This window comes from Gigantopelta aegis, chromosome 12, assembly GCF_016097555.1.
Source record: "Gigantopelta aegis isolate Gae_Host chromosome 12, Gae_host_genome, whole genome shotgun sequence".
NCBI classification, from domain to species: Eukaryota; Metazoa; Mollusca; class Gastropoda; order Neomphalida; family Peltospiridae; genus Gigantopelta; species Gigantopelta aegis.
This window is the reverse complement of record NC_054710.1, coordinates 26,862,599-26,887,255: the sequence shown is the minus strand read 5'-3', so window position 1 is coordinate 26,887,255 and position 24,657 is coordinate 26,862,599. Positions and strand designations below refer to the sequence as shown.

Genomic DNA, 24,657 nt, shown 5'->3' with positions numbered 1-24,657 from the left:
TTAATTATTCCTTGCAAAGAAGTTGAAACCTCGTTTCCATCTGTGAAGACAAAATCACAAAGTTGATTAGCAACATGGATGTGCAAATGGTAGAATGGATTTTTGTCCATGTGAATGAGTCATGGTACATTCTTGTTTCAAAGGCTTTAAAGGGCCATTCCTGAGTTTGCTGCTTTGTAAGATGTTTCCGACTAATAAAATATTTCTACGATTAAACTTACATAATATTATTAAATATATTTTCTTGTTTAGAATATCAGTGTCTATATATTCAATGTGTTTCTGATCGTCTTAATATTTGTAAGAAGCCCAAACTGGAGTTTGTCTTAAAATAATTTCGTACGTACAAAAAAAAAAGAATAAATAAATCAAATGAAATATATCCTAGTACAAATATTATATATACTTCACTTATATTTCACCTATACTTCACTTATACAGCAGTTTCTGTTAAGTATTAGTGAATCGCTTATACTTCACTTATATTTCACCTATACTTCACTTATACAGCAGTTTCTGTTAAGTATTAGTGAATCACTTATACTTCACTTATATTTCACCTATACTTCACTTATACAGCAGTTTCTGTTAAGTATTAGTGAATCGCTTATATTTCACCTATACTTCACTTACACAACAGTTTCTGTTAAATATTGGTGAATCACTTATACCTCACTTATATTTCACTTATACAGCAGTTTCTGTTGCACTAATACTTCACTTATAAGTCACTTATATATATCTAACACTTCTGTTAAATATAAGCAAATGACTTACACCTCACTTATATATATAGTTAACACTTCACCTATATGTCACATATACTTTGTATAAGTGATACCTCATTTGCATACAAAATCCTAATTGTTTACTTATAAGTCACTTATACTTGAAAAGTATTAATGACTTATACTTCACTTATAAGTGAAAAATATAAGTCATTTCGGTAAGGGTTAGAACGATCAGAAACACGTTTAATATGCAGTCACTAATATTTTATGCAGAAATATATATTTGATATGTAATTGCAATCGTTAAAAAGTCTGTTAGTCGTCGATAACATCTTAAAAATTGCAGCAAACTCAGGAATGTCCCTTTAAGGTAAATTAAGGTCCTAGTGTGTTTTCAATCGTTACACAATATTCCAACCTTAATTTATTATAATATTGTTATCAAGCCACTGCTTATGGTTTGAAAATCGATGGTGATCAACTAACTATTCTACTAAATTATGAAGGAGAACAGTTGCTCTTTGTGTCTAAATGGACAAAAACAAAAACAGGTTTTAACAATTGTTGTTAAATTTACATTATTAAACTTCCGTTACATCCATCACAATTTAATGATGAACATAAAAATAACGTCAGGGAATGTATGTCATACCTGCATGATGACGTCACTTTATATTGGTAATCTGTCTTATTGAGCATTATTGTTTAGAACCAAAACAGAATTTAAAAAAAAAAAAAAATCCAAATAAACTATGAACTTTTAGTGTTATTGTTAGCAAGAATGTTTCAATTAAGAACTGTCTGTTATTTCTTCTAAATTCATCTGGGTATGAAAAAAAAAAAAAAAATCATCATCAAACTGTCAGGCAATAATTCTGAATAAAAACATTATTGGTAGTAAATCTTACAGCAGAGATGAATTTTACTCGTAGAATGCAGGAAATTGCATTTCAGGACATCTATATTTTTAAATGTTATGGGGAAGCATGCCCCCGAACCAACTAGAAACTTTGCCTTGCGCCCTCGACCTCAGTCAGCCCTCCCCTAATGTCTACTTGCTTCCACCGTGCCTGACTGTGTTTAGTGCTTAAAAGGTATTTTGTTTAAATTACCTCTTGTGAACGAACCAACCTCCGGGAATGGCTACAGCAGCTACAGCTATGATGACTATTAGCGCTACAATGCCTGGGCCTGTGGCTGTATTAGATTCCTGAGACGTGGGCTGTGTGCGCACTGCACTGTAGACTGGCTTAATTAAAGGCATTACTGAAAAGAAGCACAATACATTTTCATTTCATTTCAACTTATGATAACTTATTTTCGTGCCAGGGCCGTATTCTGATCAAAATCCTAGGGTGGAGGGGGGCACTACTTTTTTTATAAACAAATGAAACACAATACAAATTAAACCCTGAGATGTGTGTGCTATTTTCTGGAGTAACAAAAAAAAGAAAGAGTTAGATTCTCATTGGGGCAACCGGAAGATACGGCACTGCATGCTTATAATCCAATTAAGGTTCAAGCACGCTGTCCTGGGCACACACCTCAGCTATCTGGGCTGTCTGTCCACGACAGTGGGTTAGTTGTTAGTTGTGAGTGGTTAGTGAGAGAGAAGAGGGTGTAGTGGTCTTACAGCTACCCACTGAGTCGTTAAAACTCGCTCTGGGTTGGAGCCGGCACTGGGCTGCGAACCCTGTGCCTACCAGCCTGTAGTCCGATGGCTTAACCACGACACCACCAAGGTCAGTTCACAATACGTAAATATAAAGCAAAACTAAAGGACTTCTTGACTGTAGTATCTGCTCTAATCACCAGCTCCCATGATCGGGGCTCCGTTTTAAGAGGGACGGGACGTAGCCCAGTGGTACAGCGCTCGCTCAATGCGCGGTCGGTGTGGGATCGATCCCAGTCGGTGGGCCCATTGGGCTATTTCTTGTTCCAGCCAGTGCACCAAGACTGGTATATCAAAGGCTGTGGTATGTAAAACCCTGTCTGTGGGATAGTGCATATATAAAAGATCCCTTGCTGCTAATCGAAAAGAGTAGCCCATGAAGTGGCGACAGCGGGTTTTCTCTTTCAATATCTGTGGTCCGTAACCATATGTCTGATGCCATATTTAACCGTAAATAAAATGTGTTGAATACGTCGTTAAATAAAACATGTCTTTCTTTCTTTCCGTTTTACGAAGCGATCATAACCCTAAGATAACCTTAAGTACATACACTAGCTAATAGTAGCTATACATTTGAGGTGATCTCAGCGTTAAGATTGCTTCGTACAACGACTCCCTGCCTCCCTGCATGGGCCCCGTTTTACTACCGAATTTAATGACTTAATGTTGATTTTACGCTATGTTGGATCCTGAAATGTACAGCCGTTCTACGAAGCAACGTAGTGCGATTGTAAACCAAAACTTACTACAATCGCAATTCTAAATGAGATGACATCGAAACGGTTTAAGACCAAAAGCAGTGAAACAATTTCTAAAGACAAAGACTCTGGAGCCTCCTGTTAATTAAGTGCTTTAATGATGCATAATTAAGATTCATACAATAAGATAAACTTAATTGGAATATGTTTGCTACTTTTAACAATTAGAATTATATAGTTAAATATTCATGCGAATTCCCAGTGATGTTGAATTCTCCACCTGTATCAGTACTTAAAATTTAATAACATACGCCCCCCTCCTTCCCTCTTAAAAAAACACCACCTCACTCCTTTTTTATCGTTTTATTTAAAAAAGAAAAGAAACAAAAGACAGTCATATAACTACTAATCATTGATACATGTCTATCCAGTATCCATAAATTATTTATTTATTTATTTTATTTTATTTCTTTCTTTTATTTACTTTTCACTATCATTTATATCAGTCACATACAACGTACTTCATCTGAAATTTTGGTATTTATCAAGTTTAAATATAATTTATTTATTTATTTTGTTTGTTTGTTTCATTGTTTCTTTCTTTACTCTTCACTATCATTTATATCAGACACATACAACTTCATTTGAAATATTTGGTATTTAAGAAGTTTAAAAAAAATATATAACAAATTATTTATCTTATTAATTAATTTAATTTAATGTATTTTCTTTCTTTCTTTTATTTAATTTTCACTATTAAGTATATCGGTCTCAGACAACTTCATTCGAATGAGGGCCTCGTAAGTTGTCAGACTTGTGCCCGATTCTTTTGTGTTTTTTGTACAATAAAATCTGTTTTCAATCAATCAATTTGAAATATCTGGCATTTACGAAATTAAAAAAAAAAAAAAAAAAAAAAAAATTATTATTTAATTTGTTTTTTATTTGTTCGTTTCATTATTTAGCCTACTCTTCACTATCAAAAAAGAAAAGAAAGAAATGATTTATTTAACGACGCACTCAACACATTTTATTTATGGTTATATGGCGTCAGATATATGGTTAAGGACCACACAAATTTGGAGAGGAAACCCGCTGTCGCCACTACATGGGATACTCTTTCCAATTAGCAGCAAGGGATCTTTTATTTGCACTTCCCACAGGCAGGATAGCACAAACCATGGCCTTTGCTGAACCAGTTATGGATCCACTGGTCGGTGCAAGTGGTTTACACCTACCCATTGAGCCTTGCGGAGCACTCACTCAGGGTTTGTAGTCGGTATCTGGATTAAAAATCCCATGCCTCGACTGCGATCCGAACCCAGTACCTACCAGCATGTAGACCGATGGCCTAACCACGATGCCACCGAGGCCGGTCTCTTCACTATCACTTATATCAGTCATATACAACGTCATACATGACCGGATCGTTGCACCCCCTAGTATTTACATGTACTATGATTGTAGTGTTATAAGATCGCTTCGTGGAACGGTGCCCAGTAAGATAACACCATTTAATGATTTTTAACTAACCTTGGATCGCAGAGTAAAATTTTGTGCATGTTTCACGGCAACACGTCTGGAGGAGAAATAGACCGACGTCCATATCCTTGACTTCATCAATGGTCAACTCCAGTCTAGTAGCTGTCACATTTACTGGGACGCCATGGCTTAACATCGTTGGCGGTTACGATTCGTTTGATGCCCTTTCTGTAATGTCCTTCTGCATCCGTCCAGTTAAACGTTCTGATTGTTTTGATATCGCTGAGTATGGTTTTACTTAGCAGAACCTTTTGGTGACGAAAAGCTGAAATCATCTGATAATCGCTTGAGCCTTCTGCCAGCGGAAACTTCTTTACTGTAAAACAATTTAGTATTAAAACTGAGACCAGCGGAAACTTCTTTACTGTAAAACAATTTAGTATTAAAACTGAGACCATCACATTTCCTTTAATCAAACAATAAATAGTTTTAAAACATGCTTAAAGTTATGTGGTAAATGGTATTTAACTTGCACAAGTGTAGCACATATTCATAACAAGCATAAGCATAGGAGACAGGGGGCGGGGGTGGGGTGGGGCAGCTGAGCAAAATCTCAAATTCATTGCAAAAATGATACGGACCTTTTCACCATGTACTTCCATCATTCTACCCTCACAATTAGTTGTAATCCATGTAAAAATGTGTAGTGATTCGTTTGCAACCCTGTATAGCTGTTTGGTAGTAATGCTAATATGAATAAAAATTGTTATGCTGATTTGGGCATTTTTGTTTAATTCAGGCAAAAATGGGAGCCCATAAATATGTAATACACCAACTATTCAGCCTGAAAGCTAAAAATTACACAAAACAATATATATATATATATATACACACACACACACACATTCACGCATGCACGCACCCACCCACCCACCCACACACACACACACACTGGAATCTGTCCAAACCGGCATCTATCAAAACCGGTATTATGTGTAAACCGGCACAGTTTTAAAGTCCCATTCAGCTACCGTTAATTTATTAGGAAAAAACCCCATCTGTCGACACTGGATGACTTCTATTCCGGACTTCAGATGCAAATTCAAGAACAAAAGAACGGTTCATGTAGTAATTAACTCTGTCTACACCAGCGCGCGATCTTGCCCCTACTGTCTACACCGGCACGCGATCTTACCTCTACTGTCTACCAGTGATCACCTTTTAAACAATGACGGCAGTTCCCCAGTAATTAGGACACCACAGAAAGTATGATGAAATAATCACGCCTCTTTGAAAGCTTAATAAACAATGAACAACACCTGTAGTAACGGGTGTAGGTAGCACGATAAATCGTATTATTATTTGTATGTGTTCATACCTGCATTGCATCATACCAATCTGTCTAAAACAATAAATTCAGATCCCTATTTTATGTGATATTAATCAATAAAATAAAGTTATTTATTAATTCTGCTTGTTGTTTTAAGTGCGTTCTGATCTGAACACATATTTTCATTACAGTCAAATGTTAATATCCCACTTTCAAAAGTCAGGACTGAATTTGTGTCCTGCTTCTCACAGGTAGGTAGGTAACTAGGTTAACGTGCTTATGTAGCACTTCCTCACCAATCGAGGTACCATTAGAGTAGATGTACAAATGTGATAAGACCAAAATGTCCGAACTAGCATCCCTTAAGAATCAGCTGTTTTTTTGAAAAATCATTCTCTGCTGTCGGCATGTTGACCTACTAATAGAACGCCTGATGCTATGTCACAGGTCTGATGCGGGTCAAATCGACTGAGCAGTGGGTTTTCCCCCAAGCGTTTTACAAAAAGTCACTTTATTAATAACTGGGATGGTAATTTTGTTTTTTATTTTTAATACTGTAATGTTTATGTATTTGTTTTATATATAAACCGGCCTCGGTGGCGTCGTGGCAGGCCATCGGTCTACAGGCTGGTAGGTACTGGGTTGGGATCCCAGTCGAGGCATGGGATTTTTAATCCAGATACCGACTCCAAACCCTGAGTGAGTGCTCCGCAAGGCTCAATGGGTAGGTGTAAACCACTTTCACCGACCAGTGATCCATAACTGGTTCAACAAAGGCCATGGTTTGTGCTATCCTGCCTGTGGGAAGCGCAAATAAAAGATCCCTTGCTGCCTGTCGTAAAAAGAGTAGCCTATGTGGCGACAGCGGGTTTCCTCTAAAAACAGTGTCAGAATGACCATATGTTTGACGTCCAATAGCCGATGATAAGATAAAAAATCAATGTGCTCTAGCGGCGTCGTTAAATAAAACAAACTTTACTTTTGTTTTATATACTGTGTATTAATAATGTGCCATAAGCGTGGACCTTTAACCGTAACTCTAAACTTAACCTATTTTCTTTCGGGGGGGGGGGGGGGGGGGGGGGGGGGGGAGGAGGCCCCCATCGCTGTCAACTCTGGGCCAGAGTCTGGCACTTCCAATTCGTCATAGTTGCATTATGTAATCTAGTGGGAAGACATTTTACAATTCAGAGGCGTTATTAGAACTAAATTGGATAGTTATATATATATGGCAACACTGAATGGCAATACACAGCCTGTTGAATTAGCGGCAACACACTTCGTAGCCATTATGATGACAACAAACATTGTAATAACACGTCATTTTATAAACTCCATGTGCTTTTTTAACAATATAAATATCCCACAAGTCTTACTTCGGCAAAGGTTAAACAGTCAGGACAATTCGGCCTGTTACATTCTCGGAAACCGAAAGTATTTTCCAAATGAGAATGAGTTACTTCCCTTATGTTATTTTGGCAAAACGAGATTTTTTATGCTCACAAAATTGTCATTTAACAGGAGAAATTGTCTCCCGCGCAGTAGGAAGGAGATTTGATCAAATACCGGGAGACTCCCATGGAATCCGGGAGAGTTGACTGGTCTGACCATACCCAAACATTTCTTTGAGGCAGAAATCCTGCCAACAAGATTGAATCATGACACATACTCTTAAGATCTGGCTTTGTGTGGACTACTCTTGTGGTGAACTCATTCTCAGCCACGCACGTGTACCGTCCGTAGTCTTCGTAGCTGTAGGGCTGGATGGTGAACTCCAATGAGTTGGAAACCCTCGTCCCGGTCAGCTGCCTCACCACCACTCCCTGGATAGAGTGGTTGAATTTTGAAAATGTGTACGGAACATCTGGGTGGGCTTCGACAGTACATGTCAACTTGAGTGATCTCTTCTCACTCACTATTTGAGCAAGCAGGGTCAACTTCAAGTTATCTGCAGGAAAAAAAATCATTATTATATTTAAGCACATTATTAATTTGTTTTTAACTCAATCATCCTCTCTCCCTCTTTCTGTCTGTCTCTCTCTCTCTCTTGCTCTGTCTGTCTTTCTCTGTCTGTCTGTCTCTCTTTAACTATCTCTTTCTGTCTATGTCTATTTCTCTCTGTCTGTCTGTCTGTCTCTCTCTCTATCTATCTCTCTCTTTAACTATCTTTTTCCATCTGTCTCTTTCTCTCTCTGTCTGTCTATCTCTCTCTGTCTGTCTATCTCTGTCTCTGTCTATCTCTCTCTCTGTCTATCTCTGTCTATCTGTCTCTCTGTGTCACTATATATCTTTAACTATCTCTTTCTGTCTACATGTATGTCTCTCTCTCTCTCTGCATGTGTCTTTGTATTTTTGTCTCTCTCCATACTAATTCTAAATGACAAAATCTGAACAAAACTAACACAGACACATGCACGCAATTTGCAGGGTTTCAAATAGCTGCCTGAGAAAAGCAATATAAGGCACAACAAAAAAAGTTTTTAAAAAAGTGGTCGGACTAAAGTTCCAGAATTGATGCAGCAATTTGCCTTTTTTTTCCCTCTCTCTAAAAGCATGGATTGTACAGAAAAGGTGGGTATATTTGATACCGAAATAAGGGGCATATTTAAAGTGAAACCAGAATGCATATCCTAGTTCATGCGTGATGGCATTTTGACTCCAAATGCAGTTTTTAAAAGTAAAGTAAAGTTTGTTGTACTAGAGCACATTGATTTTTTATCTTATCATCGGCTATTGGGCGTCAAACATATGGTCATTCTGACACTGGTTTTTTTTTTTAGAGGAAACCCGCTGTTGCCACATAGGCTACTCTTTTATGACAGGCAGCAAGGGATCTTTTATTTGCGCTAATTCCCACAGGCAGGATAGCACAAACCATGGCCTTTGTTGAACCAGTTATGGATCACTGGTCGGTGCAAGTGGTTTACACCTACCCATTGAGCCTTGCGAAGCATTCACTCAGTGTTTGGAGTCGGTATGTGGATTAAAAATCCCATGCCTCGACTGGGATACGAACCCAGTACCTACCAGCCTGTAGACCAATGGCCTAACCACGACGCCACCGAGGCCGGTAAATGCGTTTTTTACATCTTAGCAAGAAAAGCCAGACAAAAACCGACATTATACCGGGAGAAATTATATTTAAAAAAAAAAAAAAAAAATGACATGAGGGTCAAAATCAACCAGAAATTTATTTTGCTTGTCCTAAACACTGTAGTCCATTTCTTTTTTCTTTCTTTTTTCAGACCTTGCAGGTGAAGTAAAAATTCATCTGCTAAAACTATAAAAAATTTTTTAACTCTCAGGTCATTTAAAAACAAAAACCTGCTGGGAAGACTGATTGTATTTCAATCGTATACTCCACATAGTTGTCATTGCTGTTGACACATCAGCAAAAGTATCTGTTTACTATGATTCGGTTACAGCAGACGATTATTATAACTAATTTTAATGCTAACAACATGTAAACAAAAATGTTACACACCGACAAAATTATGTTTTCTAACTAGGACATGCAGGCCCTAGTTTCAACCCGTGAAAATTAACACAAAGTTTAGATAATCTACAAACCTGTAACACATGTGGATAAAGTTACAATTGAGTGAAACATGAGTCTGTGACTTTGAAATGGTGAAATACCCTCTAAAAATAGACTAAAAATCCACTCCATAACTGTTATTTCACAGATGCACGTGCATTTTTAAAAATATGAGAAAATTATTTTGTGATAATAAACACTTCGAATGTATGGAAATGGATAATCTAAGCAATAAAATCTAAGTAAAGTATTATTATTACTCTGATAGTAAAACATATGCCTTAGTGTTTAACAACTAGGGAATGTCCCTTTAATGGCGTCCAAGCAAAGTTGAATCTGTGGTCTGTGAACCACAAAATAGTATTGGTCCAGACCAGCTGTCAATCACCTCGTACGGAGGGGTCAATTAAAACCAGTCTTAATTAGGATTAAGGTGGCATTTGTTTTGTAAAATAATCAAATTCAATGTTCATAATAATAATAATAATAATAATAAAAAATTCTTTATTTTCAGAGGGTAAACACATTCAGTACAAGGTGACTGGTCTCCCATGAGGCCCTCTCTAATCTATACATGATATTATACATACATACATTCAAAAAAACAACATCAACATACATGTGGTATGTATAACATGAGGAACAATAGCACATATTATGAATATATAAATAATATTTAAATCAATTTGTTAAGAAACTTGAGTCAGTGATAACTCAATACATCATAATTATTTTAACAAACAGATTAAAATCAACAACAACGGTATATCTTAAAATTGATTATTATTTGAATAGTGCTTAAAATAACTGGATTTGAACGAGGCGAGGGATTGAGAATATTTTATCTTTGAAGGTAGTGTGTTCCCTGCTCCCCTGCATGAAAAACTATGAAGATAAAATTCTGTTCTTGGTTTTAATTTATAAAGATGATTATGTTGAGTTGACCTCAGATTTAAGGAGTGAATTTCTGAAGTTGTTTGAAACATTGTGTCTAGATATGATGGAGCTAGTTTGTTGAGGACTTTGTAGACAAACTGGCAGGTTCTAAAGTCAATTCTCTCTTTGATTTTAAGCCATTTGAGAGAGCTGATTATTTCTGCAGTGGACGTTTCTTTGCTTTTTTCAGCAATAAGTCTTGCAGCTTGATTTTGGATTTTTTGAAGTTTTCCTATAGAATGTTTTGAACAGGTTCCCCAAATTGTGGAGCAATAGTCTAAGTGAGGTAATATGTAAGAGCTGTAGAATATTAATCTGGTCTTTTGGTCAAGATATTTTCCGTTTTGTTGAAAAATGTATAATAAATAAGAAGATTTTTTAATAATGGCATTTATGTGGTTAGCCCATGTCAGTGTTGGGTCAATGTGTATACCAAGAAGTTTTTCAGAAGTGGAACATTGCACTGGTATGTGATCTACATATACAGTCAATGCTGTTGAGGTTTCTGCAATCGAGGTCAGTTTTTTAGAAGAACCAATAAGCATGATTTTAGTTTTATTTAAGTTAAGATACATCTTATTATGGTTGCACCAAAGACTCACCTCATTCAAATCTAACTGGACATGTTTTTCAAACAGAGATATGTCATCAGCTACAGATGTGGAGCTTACATCATCAGCAAACAGATCCATGACACAATGCTTTGCATAGAGTGGCAGATAATTGATATATAATGCAAACAAAGTGGGGCCAAGTACTGATCCCTGTGGGATGCCATATGAGAGATTAAGAGGATCAGATCGGGCTTTGCCAAGAACAACAGTTTGTTTTCTACCTGAGATTTAGAGATTTTGAATCAAAGTGATAGATGCTTAATTTCTTCATGAGTATATCATGATCTATCATGTCAAATGCTTTTTTAAAATCAATGAATGTAGCTGAGACAAATTTACCATCATCTACTGACTTTTGCCAATTATTAACAATTCTAAGTAGAGCTGTTTCACGGGAATGTTTGGTTCTAAATCCAGATTGGTATTCATAAAGGAGTTTGTATTCTTCAAAGAATTCAGATAATGCTTTATGCACATGTTTTTCCATTATTTTACACATTATTGGCAATATAGAAATTGGTCTAAAGTTTTCACACTTTTGTCTATCCCCAGTTTTAAATAATGGAGTTATTTTTGCATGTTTCCATTGCTCAGGAAATATCCCTGATGTTATGCTGTTGTTGATGATGGTTACAAGTGATGGGGTTATAACAGCTGCAGCCAATTTAACAAAGTGTGGTCCTATGTCATCCAATCCCATTGATTTTTTTACATCACAGTTCTGAAGTTGTTCATGAAAACTTTACAAGTAAAAAACCCACAATATTAACACCCTTAAAACAATTTTTTCTTTTTTCTTCCTTTGAAAATGGCTGCCATGTTCTTTGACCTACAATTTTATTGGTTATATTGTAATTATATATATAATTTTGAAATGCTATATAATTATACTGACCTTTAAACCAAATTGTTATAGCCGTGATCCTTTCCTCCAAATCATCAGACAACTGAACCCCGTGACACTGACAGTACATCGAAAGAACAGATTTTTTGAAAGCAAACGAGAAATGTCCAGTGGTAACATGTTTGGTGTATGTGTCACCCATGTTTTTAGGGGATACTCGTACATGTCTGGTTCGCAGGATACATATATCTTTTTCACAGGTGGAACTCCTCCGGTAACTTCGCATTTCAAATTCAACGTTTCCCTGCCACTGACGAATACCTCTGAACCCAGAGGCTCTGTTGAATCCTCTTTCATCCATACTGTCTTTTCAGGGGAATCTGATAAAAGATACACAGAGGATATTTCATTTTTTTTATGTCAAATATGATTTGTATCTCTTCAAGTGAAGTTTGCAGTCATATCACACTCTCTTGCGTGACTCATGAGATATCATTGCGAGCTTCATACGATGAGATATAAATCATATTTGACAAAAAAATATGAAATTTTCTATTCATACTTTTGGCAATTTACCTTTATTTTTAAAATGCCAGCAGCAAAATAGTTCTGACTTTCTTACAGTGAAGATAACACTTTCTACAGTGACGATAACACATTTTAGAGTGAAATAGTGAAATTTTCACTCTAAAATGTGTTATCATCACTGAGTGACTGATAACACTTTTATTTCACTGATATTTTAAGTTATTTCACTAAATGTTAGATAATAAACATTTATAACCATATACTAAAGACTGGCCTGAATTTTCTAACTCTTGACTCGTAAAAGCTATTTTGAGCATTGATATTAGTGATTATAATCCAATGCGTTTTACATGTCAGGGTTTCTGCCAGAGGGTAAAACGGGTATGGCGCCATGTCAGGGTTTCTGCCAAAGGGTAAAAAGGGCATGGTGCCATGTCAGGGTTTCTGCCGGAGGGTAAAACGGGCATGGTGCCATGTCAGGGTTTCTGCCGGAGGGTAAAACGGGCATGGTGCCATGTCAGGGTTTCTGCCGGAGGGTAAAACGGGCATGGTGCCATGTCAGGGTTTTTGCCGGAGGGTAAAACGGGCATGGTGCCATGTCAGGTCTTTCTGCCGGAAAAAACGGGCATGGTGCCATGTCAGGGTTTCTGCCAGAGGGTAAAACGGGCATGGTGCCATGTCAGGGTTTCTGTCAGAGGGTAAAACGGGCATGGTGCCATGTCAGGGTTTCTGCCAGAGGGTAAAACGGGCATGAGGGCATGGTGCCATGTCAGGGTTTCTGTCAGAGGGTAAAACGGGCATGGTGCCATGTCAGGGTTTCTGCCAGAGGGTAAAACGGGCATGATGCCATGTCAGGGTTTCTGCCAGAGGGTAAAACGGGTATGGTGCCATGTCAGGGTTTCTGCCAGAGGGTAAAACGGGCATGGTGCCATACCCAAATGTTGTGCAGACATTTTTTATTATTATTCCAAATTAATTAACAAAATTAACGACTCTTTATTATTACTGTATGATTTTCTTAACCTATAACCCTAACCCATTTTCTTTCTAGGAGACAGTGGTGCACACATTGTAAATATTCAATTCCATAGCGTCATACCCAACAAATTTCTTTCTGGCAGAAACACTACATGTCTTTCTCAAATTCTCTATGAGTGGGACATAGCCCAGTGGGACAGCACTCGCCTGATGCGCGATCGATCTAGGATCGATTCCCGTCAGTGGGCCCATTGGGCTATTTTTCATTCCAGTCAGTGCTCCACAACTGGTGTAACAAAGGCCGTGGTATGTACTATCCTGTCTGTGGGATTGTGCATATAAAAGATCCCTTGCTTATAATAGAAAAGAGTAGCCCATGAAGTGGCGACAGCAGGTACCAGGCTACGAACTCTGTACCTGCCAGCCTTATGTCTGATGGCTTAACCATGACGCCACCAAGGTATAACATATTCAGAAACACCTTGAATATACAGATATTGATGTTACAAAATGAAAATGTATTAGTTTCAATTGTTTTCATGAAAGTGACTCATTCCCGCCATAGTTTCAGCCATCTTGGATTTGATCATCATATTATCATCACATCAAGTCCTTCCATAGACAGCAGTAAAGGGTAATTAGTTTTGTAACTTCTTGTCAATTTTCAGTGACATAAACTGACTACGAGCGACTAAAACCTTAAATGAGTTAGCACTACCAGTAGCGAATCACCCCACCCCCACCCCTTAAATTCGAGCATGATGTGTTGAGCTGTAAGAGGCGCGCTGTGTAAAAGGAGAGATGAGTCATCACATTTGGACCCCCCTTCCAGAAATGCTGCATCCGTGTCTGACTACCCCGTATCTCGATGAATCTCAAATACCGACCCAAAAATTGGTGTAATTACCACTGACTACAACTTCAGTGAGATATGTTCTATGGCAGAGCCGCACTCTGGTAAGTCGTGGCAAACCGAATGGAACCACAACGTCAGAGTGTGGCACACCCATATCAAACCAAATGTTACAACACCTGGTCCAGTTTGTTTTAATATTAAAGCCACCAAAATTATTGCTAGGCTTAGAATGGGTGTATCTTTTGGTTTAAATGATAAAAAAATTAAAGTCAGAAAATTTAATACACCCAGCTGTTTAGTGTACAGTAAATTAGATAATGTTAATCACTTTTTGGTCGAGTGCACTGGCCCGTAGGATGGATTTTCAAAGTGTGTGTGTGTGTGTGTGTGTGTGTGTGTGTGGGGGGGGGGGGGGGGATGCTCATTTTTATGGTTGTTCTACTGCCAGGTTTCCGTATTAGCATTATAAGACATTTTAAAGTCCTGAAATAAAAACTGGCGAAAAAAGTGGACCTGGTGCACTAAACATAAACAAATTAGATTGAAACTGGAAAACCTTTTTAGTAATAATATTATTTTTAATTCTTACAATATATTAAATCGTCCAAAACAATTTAAACAGGTAATAGACAAGTTGTTGATAGCCTTTGTTTTGCAGTCTAAAATTAATATTTAACTTACTTCACTGTCTATGTAGTCTCTTCTGGCTTTAAAGTATTAACGCTTTTTATTTACTATTTATTTTAATAGCTGTTGTAGGTACTTATTTTATAATATTCACTAACAGCTATCAATTCACTACCGGATTTCGTCATTATTATCGGACTCATCTGCCATCGTCCACGGGCTTCCGCCGCGCCTGGTCGGTTTTCTTAAAGGGATATTCCTGAGTGTCCATAGTAAGATGTTTCCGACTAATAAAATATTTCTACGATTAAACTTACATATTAAATTATTTTCTTGTTTAGAATGTCAGTGTCTGTATATTCAATGTGTTTCTGGTCATCTAATGTTTCTAAGAAGCCCAAACTGGATTTTGTCTTCAAATAATTTCGTACGTACGAAAAAACAATATTTTAGGAAATAAAATGAAATTTAACCTAGTACAAATATTAGAACAATCAGAAACACGTTTAATATACAGCCACTAATATTTTATGCAGAAAAATATATTTGATGTGTAATTACAATCGTTAAAAAGTCTCCGTTAGTCAATAACATCTTAAAAAGAGCAACAAACTCAGGAATGTCCCTTTAAACTAACTTTAATCTTTCACCCAGTATTTTTATCCTTTTTAATAATTTTATAAATAAAATTATATTTATATTATATTTTTATATTTATATTGTGGCGTCTTTAGTGTGTGTGTGTGTTAGGGTCAGCTTCAGGTTTGTATAAGGGAGGGGTCTGTTACCTGGCAGTAATGCACTCCCCACTTTGCCGGCTTGGCCTTATATTATATATAGGATTCAAAATTAATAGTTTGGTGTTTTTGTTTTTAAATTTGTATTTCATGTTTACAGGCATGCACGTTTTAATGTGTTGTTATATTTTATCCTGTTTTTAATTATTCATTGATTTAATAATAATAATAAAAAATTGAATAGGGAGGTATACTATGCCGGCGGCTAAGACTTAGTTTTCCATACTTCCTCCCAGCCGTCCGGTTTTTATACATTAAAGTGGTGACAGCGTCTGTTGAATGACAAAGTTTTTGTTCTATTGGTTGACAGAGAGGTGCCTCGGCTCTTCCAGACCTACAGAATATGTTTCGCTCGCCACGACTCACCAGACGCAAAGTTTCCAAAAACCTCCTAATATATCTTTATCTACAATACCAGCGTTGGATCTTCACTTTGAAGTGTCTCTCTGCTAGGGATGCCAACACTGGATCTTTATCCTCAATCTTTAGGGGTGCTGGAACTGGAGGGCACGACGGTTGGACTGACGGGGGGTGAGCTTTGGGGGGTGGGGGGATGGGGTATTCCACCAGAAATTTAGGGTTTATGCGTAGGCGGTTTCAGCCGTAGAGAGTGTTAGGGTTTGTCTGGGGGCCTGCCACGTCCCCTCTCCTCTTCTTCTCCCCTCCCCTTCTTTGGTCACACCAAAGTTACCAATACGACCGGTACCCCTCACCTTCTCCCAATCACTAATGGCCTTCTCTGGCGCTGGCCTAACCTCCTCACAGGGCTCGAAATGGCCTGTGACCAGGTCGCCAAATACAACCAAAGCCCAGTTTGGGCGACTTAAATATTAAAAAATAATGGCGTTAGTCGCCCGAATAATATTATTTGGGCTATCTTCTTTCTGTAATATATGAGCCACTATTAATAATTGTATGACATGTATTTATTCCACATTAAAATCTTCCTCGTGGGTCGCAGAACTGAACGTATTTTTGTTAGCTGCTTTGTGCTGTTCCGATTTCTCAGGTTTTTGTTTTTTTAAATCTCATTGTAATTGGCCAGTTAATTTGGTGTCTATTGAATTGAATAATGAAATGAATTGTTACCATTTTCGGATTAAAATCACGATCGTTATGTCATCTGCCGGGTGGAAGCAAAGGCAAAAAGCAACCATACCAAGGAATTTCAATTTGTTTTCAGTTCTGTCTAGCGCAAATGAAGTTAGGTTATGTTAGGATAAGGAGAACCATACCCCCACTTCGTTTGTATCTATTTCTTACAAATACTGAACACGTGAACAACACTTCGTTAACATGTGAACAACAATTACATGTATGTAGATCAGTTGATTGTACATTATTTTTTTTTATTATATGTGAGCTATCCCTGGGAGACGAGTTGCGCCATGCAATTTTGCGTTGATGATGTAAAGAAAAAATTATTAACTTCAGACATTTTGTAAAATATATACAAAATAAGTATATAATTTGCTCAATTAAGACAGTGGGTTTTTTTAATTTTTCATTTCAACATCGTATGTATGTTGGTATCTTTGCTATCTTAGAAGCACCTAGCTTTCACATGCTTACTTACTTACATATTTCGCTTAAAACCTGAAATATGAATATTTCGTGTTTGGGCTACCTAAAGCAAGTTTGTGCCACTGAAAATTAAATTTTAGTGGCCCAGATATTTGTTTTGGGCCACCATATTTTTTGGCAAGTTTCGAGCCCTGCCTCCTCAATTAACCTCCTCTTCCCTCCCAACAAGGGCTAAATTAATTTAAATAATTAAGTTTTTATTTAGACTGCCAGTTTAAAATTGTGCCAGAATTATTATTTATAATTAGTATTATTTGTAAGTCCCTTCTGCTAACCACCCCACACCTTTCCTGTCCTGGACGGAGGAGCTGGCTGAGGCTGGTGCTTGCGCCCAGGACAGGCGTGCGTTACAATAGCTTGCTCTGAATGTGCACGTTAATTCTCTTGAATAGAACAGTTGAATAGTGGGCGAATGGAACAAAGAGACTCTGGGTGTGCGACTGATGTTAGCGTGAAAATACACGGAGCCATGTGCGTGTATATGCATGTACAATTTTTATATAGAAATAATAACTTACATAAGATTTCGACCTCAACAACATTGCTGCGCTTTGTCATATCACTTGGTCTTCCATTCATAGCATATGCTCCACACCAAAATGCCGTCATATGTGCTTCTATATTCCGTATAGTCACAGTATAGTTCGCCCATTTAGAATTGTCCTGGATTGGACAAATGCAAGCAGCCTTTATACCCACAGGGTCACCGTGACATATGCTGTTTTGAGATTTTTCAAACATGCATATGTTTTGAGGCTTGTTGTGGTCTATATAAAAACCAACCATTACGTTTTTAACATGTTTTGGAGGAAGAGGTATGCTGCACGTTAAGGTCAGGTCTGTCTGCCAGGCTACTTCTTGTGCACTTGCCTGTAAAAGAATTTCTTCTGAAAAATAAACATAAAGGCACATTTTAATAAACAGGCTTTCTGCCAGAAAATAATTTGAGGGTTCGTAATAAAAACAAAACAGACTACTACTAGATGGTTATTAGTGGCAGATCCAGAAAATCCATTGTGTGTGTGGGGGGGGGGGGGGGGGGGGGGGGAGGCAGTGACATGAGGTAGAATGCCAAGGGAACTTTGGGGGAGGTTTGGAGGGGGATCATAAAAAAATTAAAATTAACATATAATAAAATTATAACTATCGCAAAATTTAGATCCGCCTCTGGTTATGGGTTTGAAATCTTTTGAAATTGGACATTGCATTTCATGTGACATGAGGTAGAATGCCAAGGGAACTTTGGGGGAGGTTTGGAGGGGGATCATAAAAAAAATTAAAATTAATATATAATAAAATTATAACTATCGCAAAATTTAGATCCGCCTCTGGTTATGGGTTTGAAATCTTTTGAAATTGGACATTGCATTTCATGTGACAAACTTTAAACAGCAGTTTCTCTCGCGGCTTGTTTCCTTTGATGTCCATTGTGCAGACAGTGTGCATTTCGAAATAGCGGAGTTGGGAATATAGTAGGGTGCGAAAAAATAAAGAGGGGCACAGAAAAATAAAGGAGGGCGGCAGAACAGGAACGGAGAGCGGCAGAACAGGAATGGAGGGCGGCAGAACAGGAATGGAGAGCGGCAGAACAGGAATGGAGGGCGGCAGAACAGGAATGGAGAGCGGCAGAACAGGAATGGAGGGCGGCAAAATATAATGGTGCAGCGAGAACACTGCTCTTACTATCATCATCTAAACATTAGTTTAATATAAATCCACTAATTGCCGAGATTTCAGGGTACGTAATTTTACCCTCCGTACCCTCTTGCAAAAACCAGGTAAAGGTGTTTTAGGTAATACGCATTTTAGCTGAAACATCGTTCCAGTGTACCACAACTGGTCAAAGGCCATGGTATGTGCTATCCTGACTGTGGGAAAGTGCATATAAAAGTTACTTTGCTGCATTAGAAAACATTTATCGTGTTTCCTCTGATGACTACATGTATGTGTCAGAACGTTTATAGTTTGTTTTTGTTTAACAACACCACTAGAGCACACTGATTTATTTATTAATCATCGGCTTTGAATGTCAAGCATTTGGTAATTTTGACATATAGTCATAGAAAGGAAACCTACTACATTTTTCCATTAGCAGTAAGGGATCTTTCATATGGACCATCCCAAAGACAGGATAGTACATACCACGACCTTTGATACATGCGTGTCAGAATTACCAAATGTTTGACATCCTGTAGCCGATGATTAATTAATCAATGTGCTCTTGTGGTGTCATTAAACACATGCCAACAGTTTAACAAATTAAAAACAAATAATTTTAGAATTAATAAAAAAAATCCAACCCCATAACCAACAACTGATTATTCTTGCTAACTTAATTTTTTTTTGGGGGGGGGGGGGGGGGGGGAGGCAGAGACCAGTGGTAAAGCGCTCGCTTGATAAGTGGTCGGTATAGAATCAATCCCCGTCGGTGAGCCCATTGGGCTATTTCTCGTTCCAGCCAGTGCACCACTACTGGTATATCAAAGGCCGTGGTATGTGCTATCCTGTCTGTGGGATGGTGCATATAAAAGATTCCTTGCTACTAATAGAAAAATGTAGCGGGTTTCCTCTATCATATCAAACCATAGACTGCAGTAATAACTTATGTAACATTCTACCAGTTTTCATTATTATAAAATAAAATTTGTTAATCCTTTTTATTTGGTGAATGAAAAGTTTGAATACAATTATCAGGAAATGGAAGGAAGGAAGGAATTGTTTTATTTAACGATGCACTCAACACATTTTATTTATGGTTATATGGCATCGGACATATGGTTAAGGACCATAAAGATATTGAGGGAGGAAACCTGCTGTCACCACTTCATGGGCTACTCTTTTCGATTAGCAGCAAGGGATCTTTTATATGCACCATCCCATAGACAGGATAGCACATACCACAGACTCTGATGTACCAGTCATGGTGCACTGGCTGGAGCGAGAAATAGCGCAATGGGCTCACTGACGGGGATTGATCCCAAACCAACCGCGCATCAAGCGAATACAATTATCATGAACGTTTATTGTCGTCTTCAGGATTCGAACCCATGACACCATAGATCTAATTACCTAACAAATTCAGACCAAATCATTAGTATTTGTAATAGAGATAAATAAAACTTCTTTACAATTAGTTTCAGTTACTTTTGATGAATTTCCTTTGAAAAAAACCCAACAACTTAACCTAGTGTACCTGTTGTCTTGACTGCAATATGTAAAATTTTTGCGCCATGAATATTTTAAATTTATTTATTGATTTATTGAATTTAAAAAATATATATAATATAAAAAATTTAATTATTTTTTAAATCCTGGATCCAAAGTTTAATTTTATTAAATACGTATTATATGCCCTACTATCCATCTATGCGAAGTTACTATTATAAATTTACCTTCAGCTTCTGTGAAATTCACATTGAGAAAGATGAGTGCACCAACTACAATGACGGTATGCAAAAGGGTCATACCTGCAAAAGAAATACAAGAACAATAATAATAATAACAATAATATTAAATGATAATAATAATAATAATAATCATAATAATAATTATTATTATTATAATAATAATAATAATAAAACGATGATGATGATGATGATGATAAAACATTATTTTAAAAAACCTAAAAAACCCAACTACTCCCAATTTTTTTTTCCCAAAACAAAAACAACAACAAACAAATAAAAAAAAAAAAATGTTTAAATATTACATGGAATTTATTTATTCATTTTAAGAAATATGAAAGAAAGAAATGTCAAGATAAAAATCCGCTCAACTTAAACACGTTTAAAAAGGTTCTTTCCAGGATCAACATTATGACACAAATTGCCTCTGTATTAATTAGTGAAGAATTAGTTTACCTCAATTTTTTTTTTTTTAAAGTTTAATAATTACATGGAATTTATTTATTCATTTTAAGAAATAAGAAAGAAAGAAATGTTTTATTTACGGTTATATGGCATCAGACATATCGTTAAGGACCATACAGATATTGAGAGAGGAAACCCCGTCGCCACTTCATGGGCTACTCTTTCTGATTAACAGCAAGGGATCTTTTATATGCACCATCCCACAGACAAGGTAGTACATACCATGGCCTTTGATATACCAGTCGTGGTGCACTGGCTGGAAAGCGAAAGAGCCCAATGGGTCCACCGACGGGGATCGATCCCACACTGACCGTGCATCGCGAACGCTGTACCATTGGGCTACGTACCGCCTCTTTTAAAAAATACTTTTTTAAAGTCAGTAGTGTACCATCCTCACTTCGTATATGCTATATGTAAGGGCTAAATAACCGACCAAATGTCCGTCTAGCTCTCTTAGAGTACTCGGGCTAAATGGTTTGATAAACGTGTAGGAATCAACTTGTCTTCAGTTTCATTATGTACAATGACACGATTTGGATACATGGGCGTACATGGGGTGGGGTAGGGGGGGTGGTTTCGATGGGTTCGACCGAACCCCCCCCCCCCCCCCCCCCCCCCCCCCCCCCCCCCCGAAATCGCTTTTTTATAATTTAATATATCTGACATTGATATCTGACATTATTATATTTACTCAACATAGAAATATATGCCCAATATCTCTGCAATCTATTTTGGAACCCCCCTTTTCAAAATCCTATATATTGGAACCCCCCCCCCCCCCCTTTCAAATTCCTATGTACGCCCATGGTATAGTTGGGATGAGAAAAATCTACTGGTTCTGCGGAGATGGTTCAATTAGAACTACGACCCTAGCCCGAGTACTGTGACTGTAAGAGAGCTAGACGGACATTTGGACATAAATATGCTCTCATTACAGTCAGAGACCAAGCTATGTATTTTTTTGGCAATTCCCGACAACCAAAAAGTTGTCAAAGATTACCACAACAAGCCTATGTTCGATGTCAAATACCTTTACATCGATAATTTTTTTAGTTAACTGATTGAAACAAAATTCACATATTAATCACTAATACACACGCTGCAGAAAGAAACCCGACAGCACCCACATTCAGCTAAACTTCGGCAAACTCCGGACAGCAGAATTCTAAGTTCGCCGACCTATATCGTGACATTGCGTCACACGATCGCCCACTCAGCCATTCCGTCTTCCAGGAGCCGACCCAAAACGATGAGTTAGTCTTATCAGATGTTGTGATCTATTACATTACAAAAGTGGACGGTTTCTAATTAATAATAAATTAAATGGCAAAATAGATTTTTGATCGGATTGGTACGTCTTCGAAGATGTCCATTAAACCTGTGTTTTCCGATTTGTAGGAGGGGTGGGGGATCGAGAACCCCCTCTTGGATCCGCGCCTTCTCCCTCCTTGTACACTATTCGTACCTAATGTCAGACCCCCCAACCAACCCATCACCCACTCCCCCCCCCCCCCCCCCCCCCGCCGCGTGCTGCTTTCATAGGTTAGCCTACTTTATAAATTCCCCTCAGAAAAGGCGAGGATGGATGTCCAATTATGGTGTACGGGGAATAACTCTTGTTTCAATTAGAACAAAATAACTAAGAAGATTGAGTCCCCACAAATATGATTATTATAGGGTTTGGGTTTTTTAAATGCACCTGTGTCGAACGCTAATTATTATGATATATTTGACAAAAGATACTTTTTATTTCTTTCATCTTTAAAAAATTAAAATAATATTTTGTCCAGAATTATGTAAAAAAAAAAAAAAAAAAAAAAAAAAAAAAAAAAAAAAAAAAAAAAACCGACCAGAAAACAGCGTTGTCTGCTTGCTATAGAATTTTGACAGGAGTCAAGGGACATTTTAATGTCGAATGACGTCAGTATTCCAATGACGTCACTTCGCATCTCCTTGCAATAACCATAAACTGGGTACATGTTTTAGTTTTAAGAATGCGGGGAAAATTCCAATGCAAAATTGATGTTGAATGTTACATTACTAATGAACCTGAATGTGTTTGAAGAAAATCTTGATATTAAAAAATTGTATATTTTACAAAATATGGATTTCAAGTGAAATTACGATAAGACATGCTATATGTAGTGTACGAAGCCAAAACAAGGGTGCAAAAAGTGACTGTCGACGTCGTCAACCTTCACGAGTCTAGTGCGGAACATGGCTCGGTCTGTCGTTGACAGTAAGGGGAATTCCGCATAGCGACGACAAAAGCGTGTGATCACTATATAGTTGATTATACAAAGTCCTATTAAACGAAACCCACCTTGGCTTTTGTACCGCAACCTCTTGAATTTCAACTAGAAATCAGCGTTAAACAAAATGGCGTGTACAAATCTAAAGACAACCAAGTATTTCTGTGACGTCATTTAATGTTATACACATTGTGTAGGACTATAAACTAATGTGGAATTGCATTATTAGCAAGGAATTAAATATACACCAGCTATATTTGGTATAGTTTGAAGCGCCAGAGTATCCCCAATAGCATATCAAATGCCTCACTCATTTGGGCAAAAAATAATAGCATCCGCTTATTTAAAGGGACACACCCTAGTGACGTTTATTTGTTAACCATTACGGCGTTGTTTTTCGCTATTAAACCCATTTTTCACAAATAAAATTGCACTTTACTTACATTTTATTATTTAGAATACACATTTCCATTCACCTGAAGTGCTTTTTGGTAATCCTGATGTTTGTAAAACCACGAAATGCATTTTTTGAATTTTTTCACAAAACGTGTTGTCGAGAAAAAACCGTTAAGCAAGCGAGGTCCAATCTATTTTTAGAGGGGATATTTCCATTTCAATGTCACAGACGTTGGTATTTCACGTGACCGTTATCATTTTGGTTCGGTTTGTTTTCTCGTGCACGGTTCGCGCAGTAGACATCCGATTTGTTGTTGTTCATTTGTGAGATTTTTCTTCACAGTTCGTGAACATTTTCAGTAACAATAAAGTTCAGACAAGTAAGTGTCTCAATACAAAACGTTACAAATCCTTAAACAAATAATTTTGCTAAGTCTTACGATATCTGGAGAGGGGATATAGAGGCACTGATTTTCCGTTTCAGATTTTTCCCTTTTCCGTTTCATAATGTTACAAATTCCGTTTTTTTCCGTTTCAATATTAAACAAATTCTGTTTTTGTTTCACACACACACACACACACACACACACACACACACACACACCGCGCAATTAATTGCTGGTGTAAAATAAATATGCAATGAGGTAAAACATGTCAGTAGTTTGTATTTATTTTTGGTTTAAATTTAAACACGAATACGCCACGACACAGACTTCGGACATTTTCGGTTTTCTTTACGATATGATCGGGAAAATAATTACAAACGATCACACTATAAACCACTTCCATTGTATAATTTATTTTGAACAAAGCCTGGCATACAATATGCAATTACTGCATTCCTTTGTGAGATCGGAAATATGGCAATGCCGCAAATGTTAAAAATTAATAAGCAAATATAACATATCTTTCACTTGAGTAAATG

The 24,657-nt window shown here is 37.3% G+C and overlaps 1 protein-coding gene across 1 annotated transcript; it reads right to left on the bottom strand.

Moving 5' to 3' along the window:
• On the bottom strand, positions 1 to 23,619 carry LOC121385931. Its single transcript, XM_041516725.1, has 8 exons — positions 23,408 to 23,619; positions 20,608 to 20,682; positions 17,734 to 18,102; positions 11,897 to 12,225; positions 7,583 to 7,861; positions 4,759 to 5,007; positions 1,844 to 1,997; positions 1 to 40 (listed from the first exon to the last, which is right to left on the bottom strand). Exons 4-8 carry the CDS (start codon positions 12,204 to 12,206, stop codon positions 1 to 3), a joined length of 1,032 nt encoding a protein of 343 aa, XP_041372659.1. The 5' UTR covers positions 12,207 to 12,225; positions 17,734 to 18,102; positions 20,608 to 20,682; positions 23,408 to 23,619.
• Between the last annotated feature and the right edge of the window lie 1,038 nt (positions 23,620 to 24,657).

Excerpts from the sequence above, each read along its gene's own strand:
- LOC121385931 (XM_041516725.1), bottom strand. The coding sequence starts at position 12,206 with ATGGATGAAAGAGGATTCAACAGAGCCTCTGGGTTCAGAGGTATTCGT. Across the intron at positions 5,008-7,582 it reads CACAAAGCCAGATCTTAAGA|TAAAGAAGTTTCCGCTGGTC; the intron begins GTATGTGTCATG and ends ATTGTTTTACAG. Across the intron at positions 1,998-4,758 it reads TGTTAAGCCATGGCGTCCCA|TAATGCCTTTAATTAAGCCA; the intron begins GTAAATGTGACA and ends GCTTCTTTTCAG.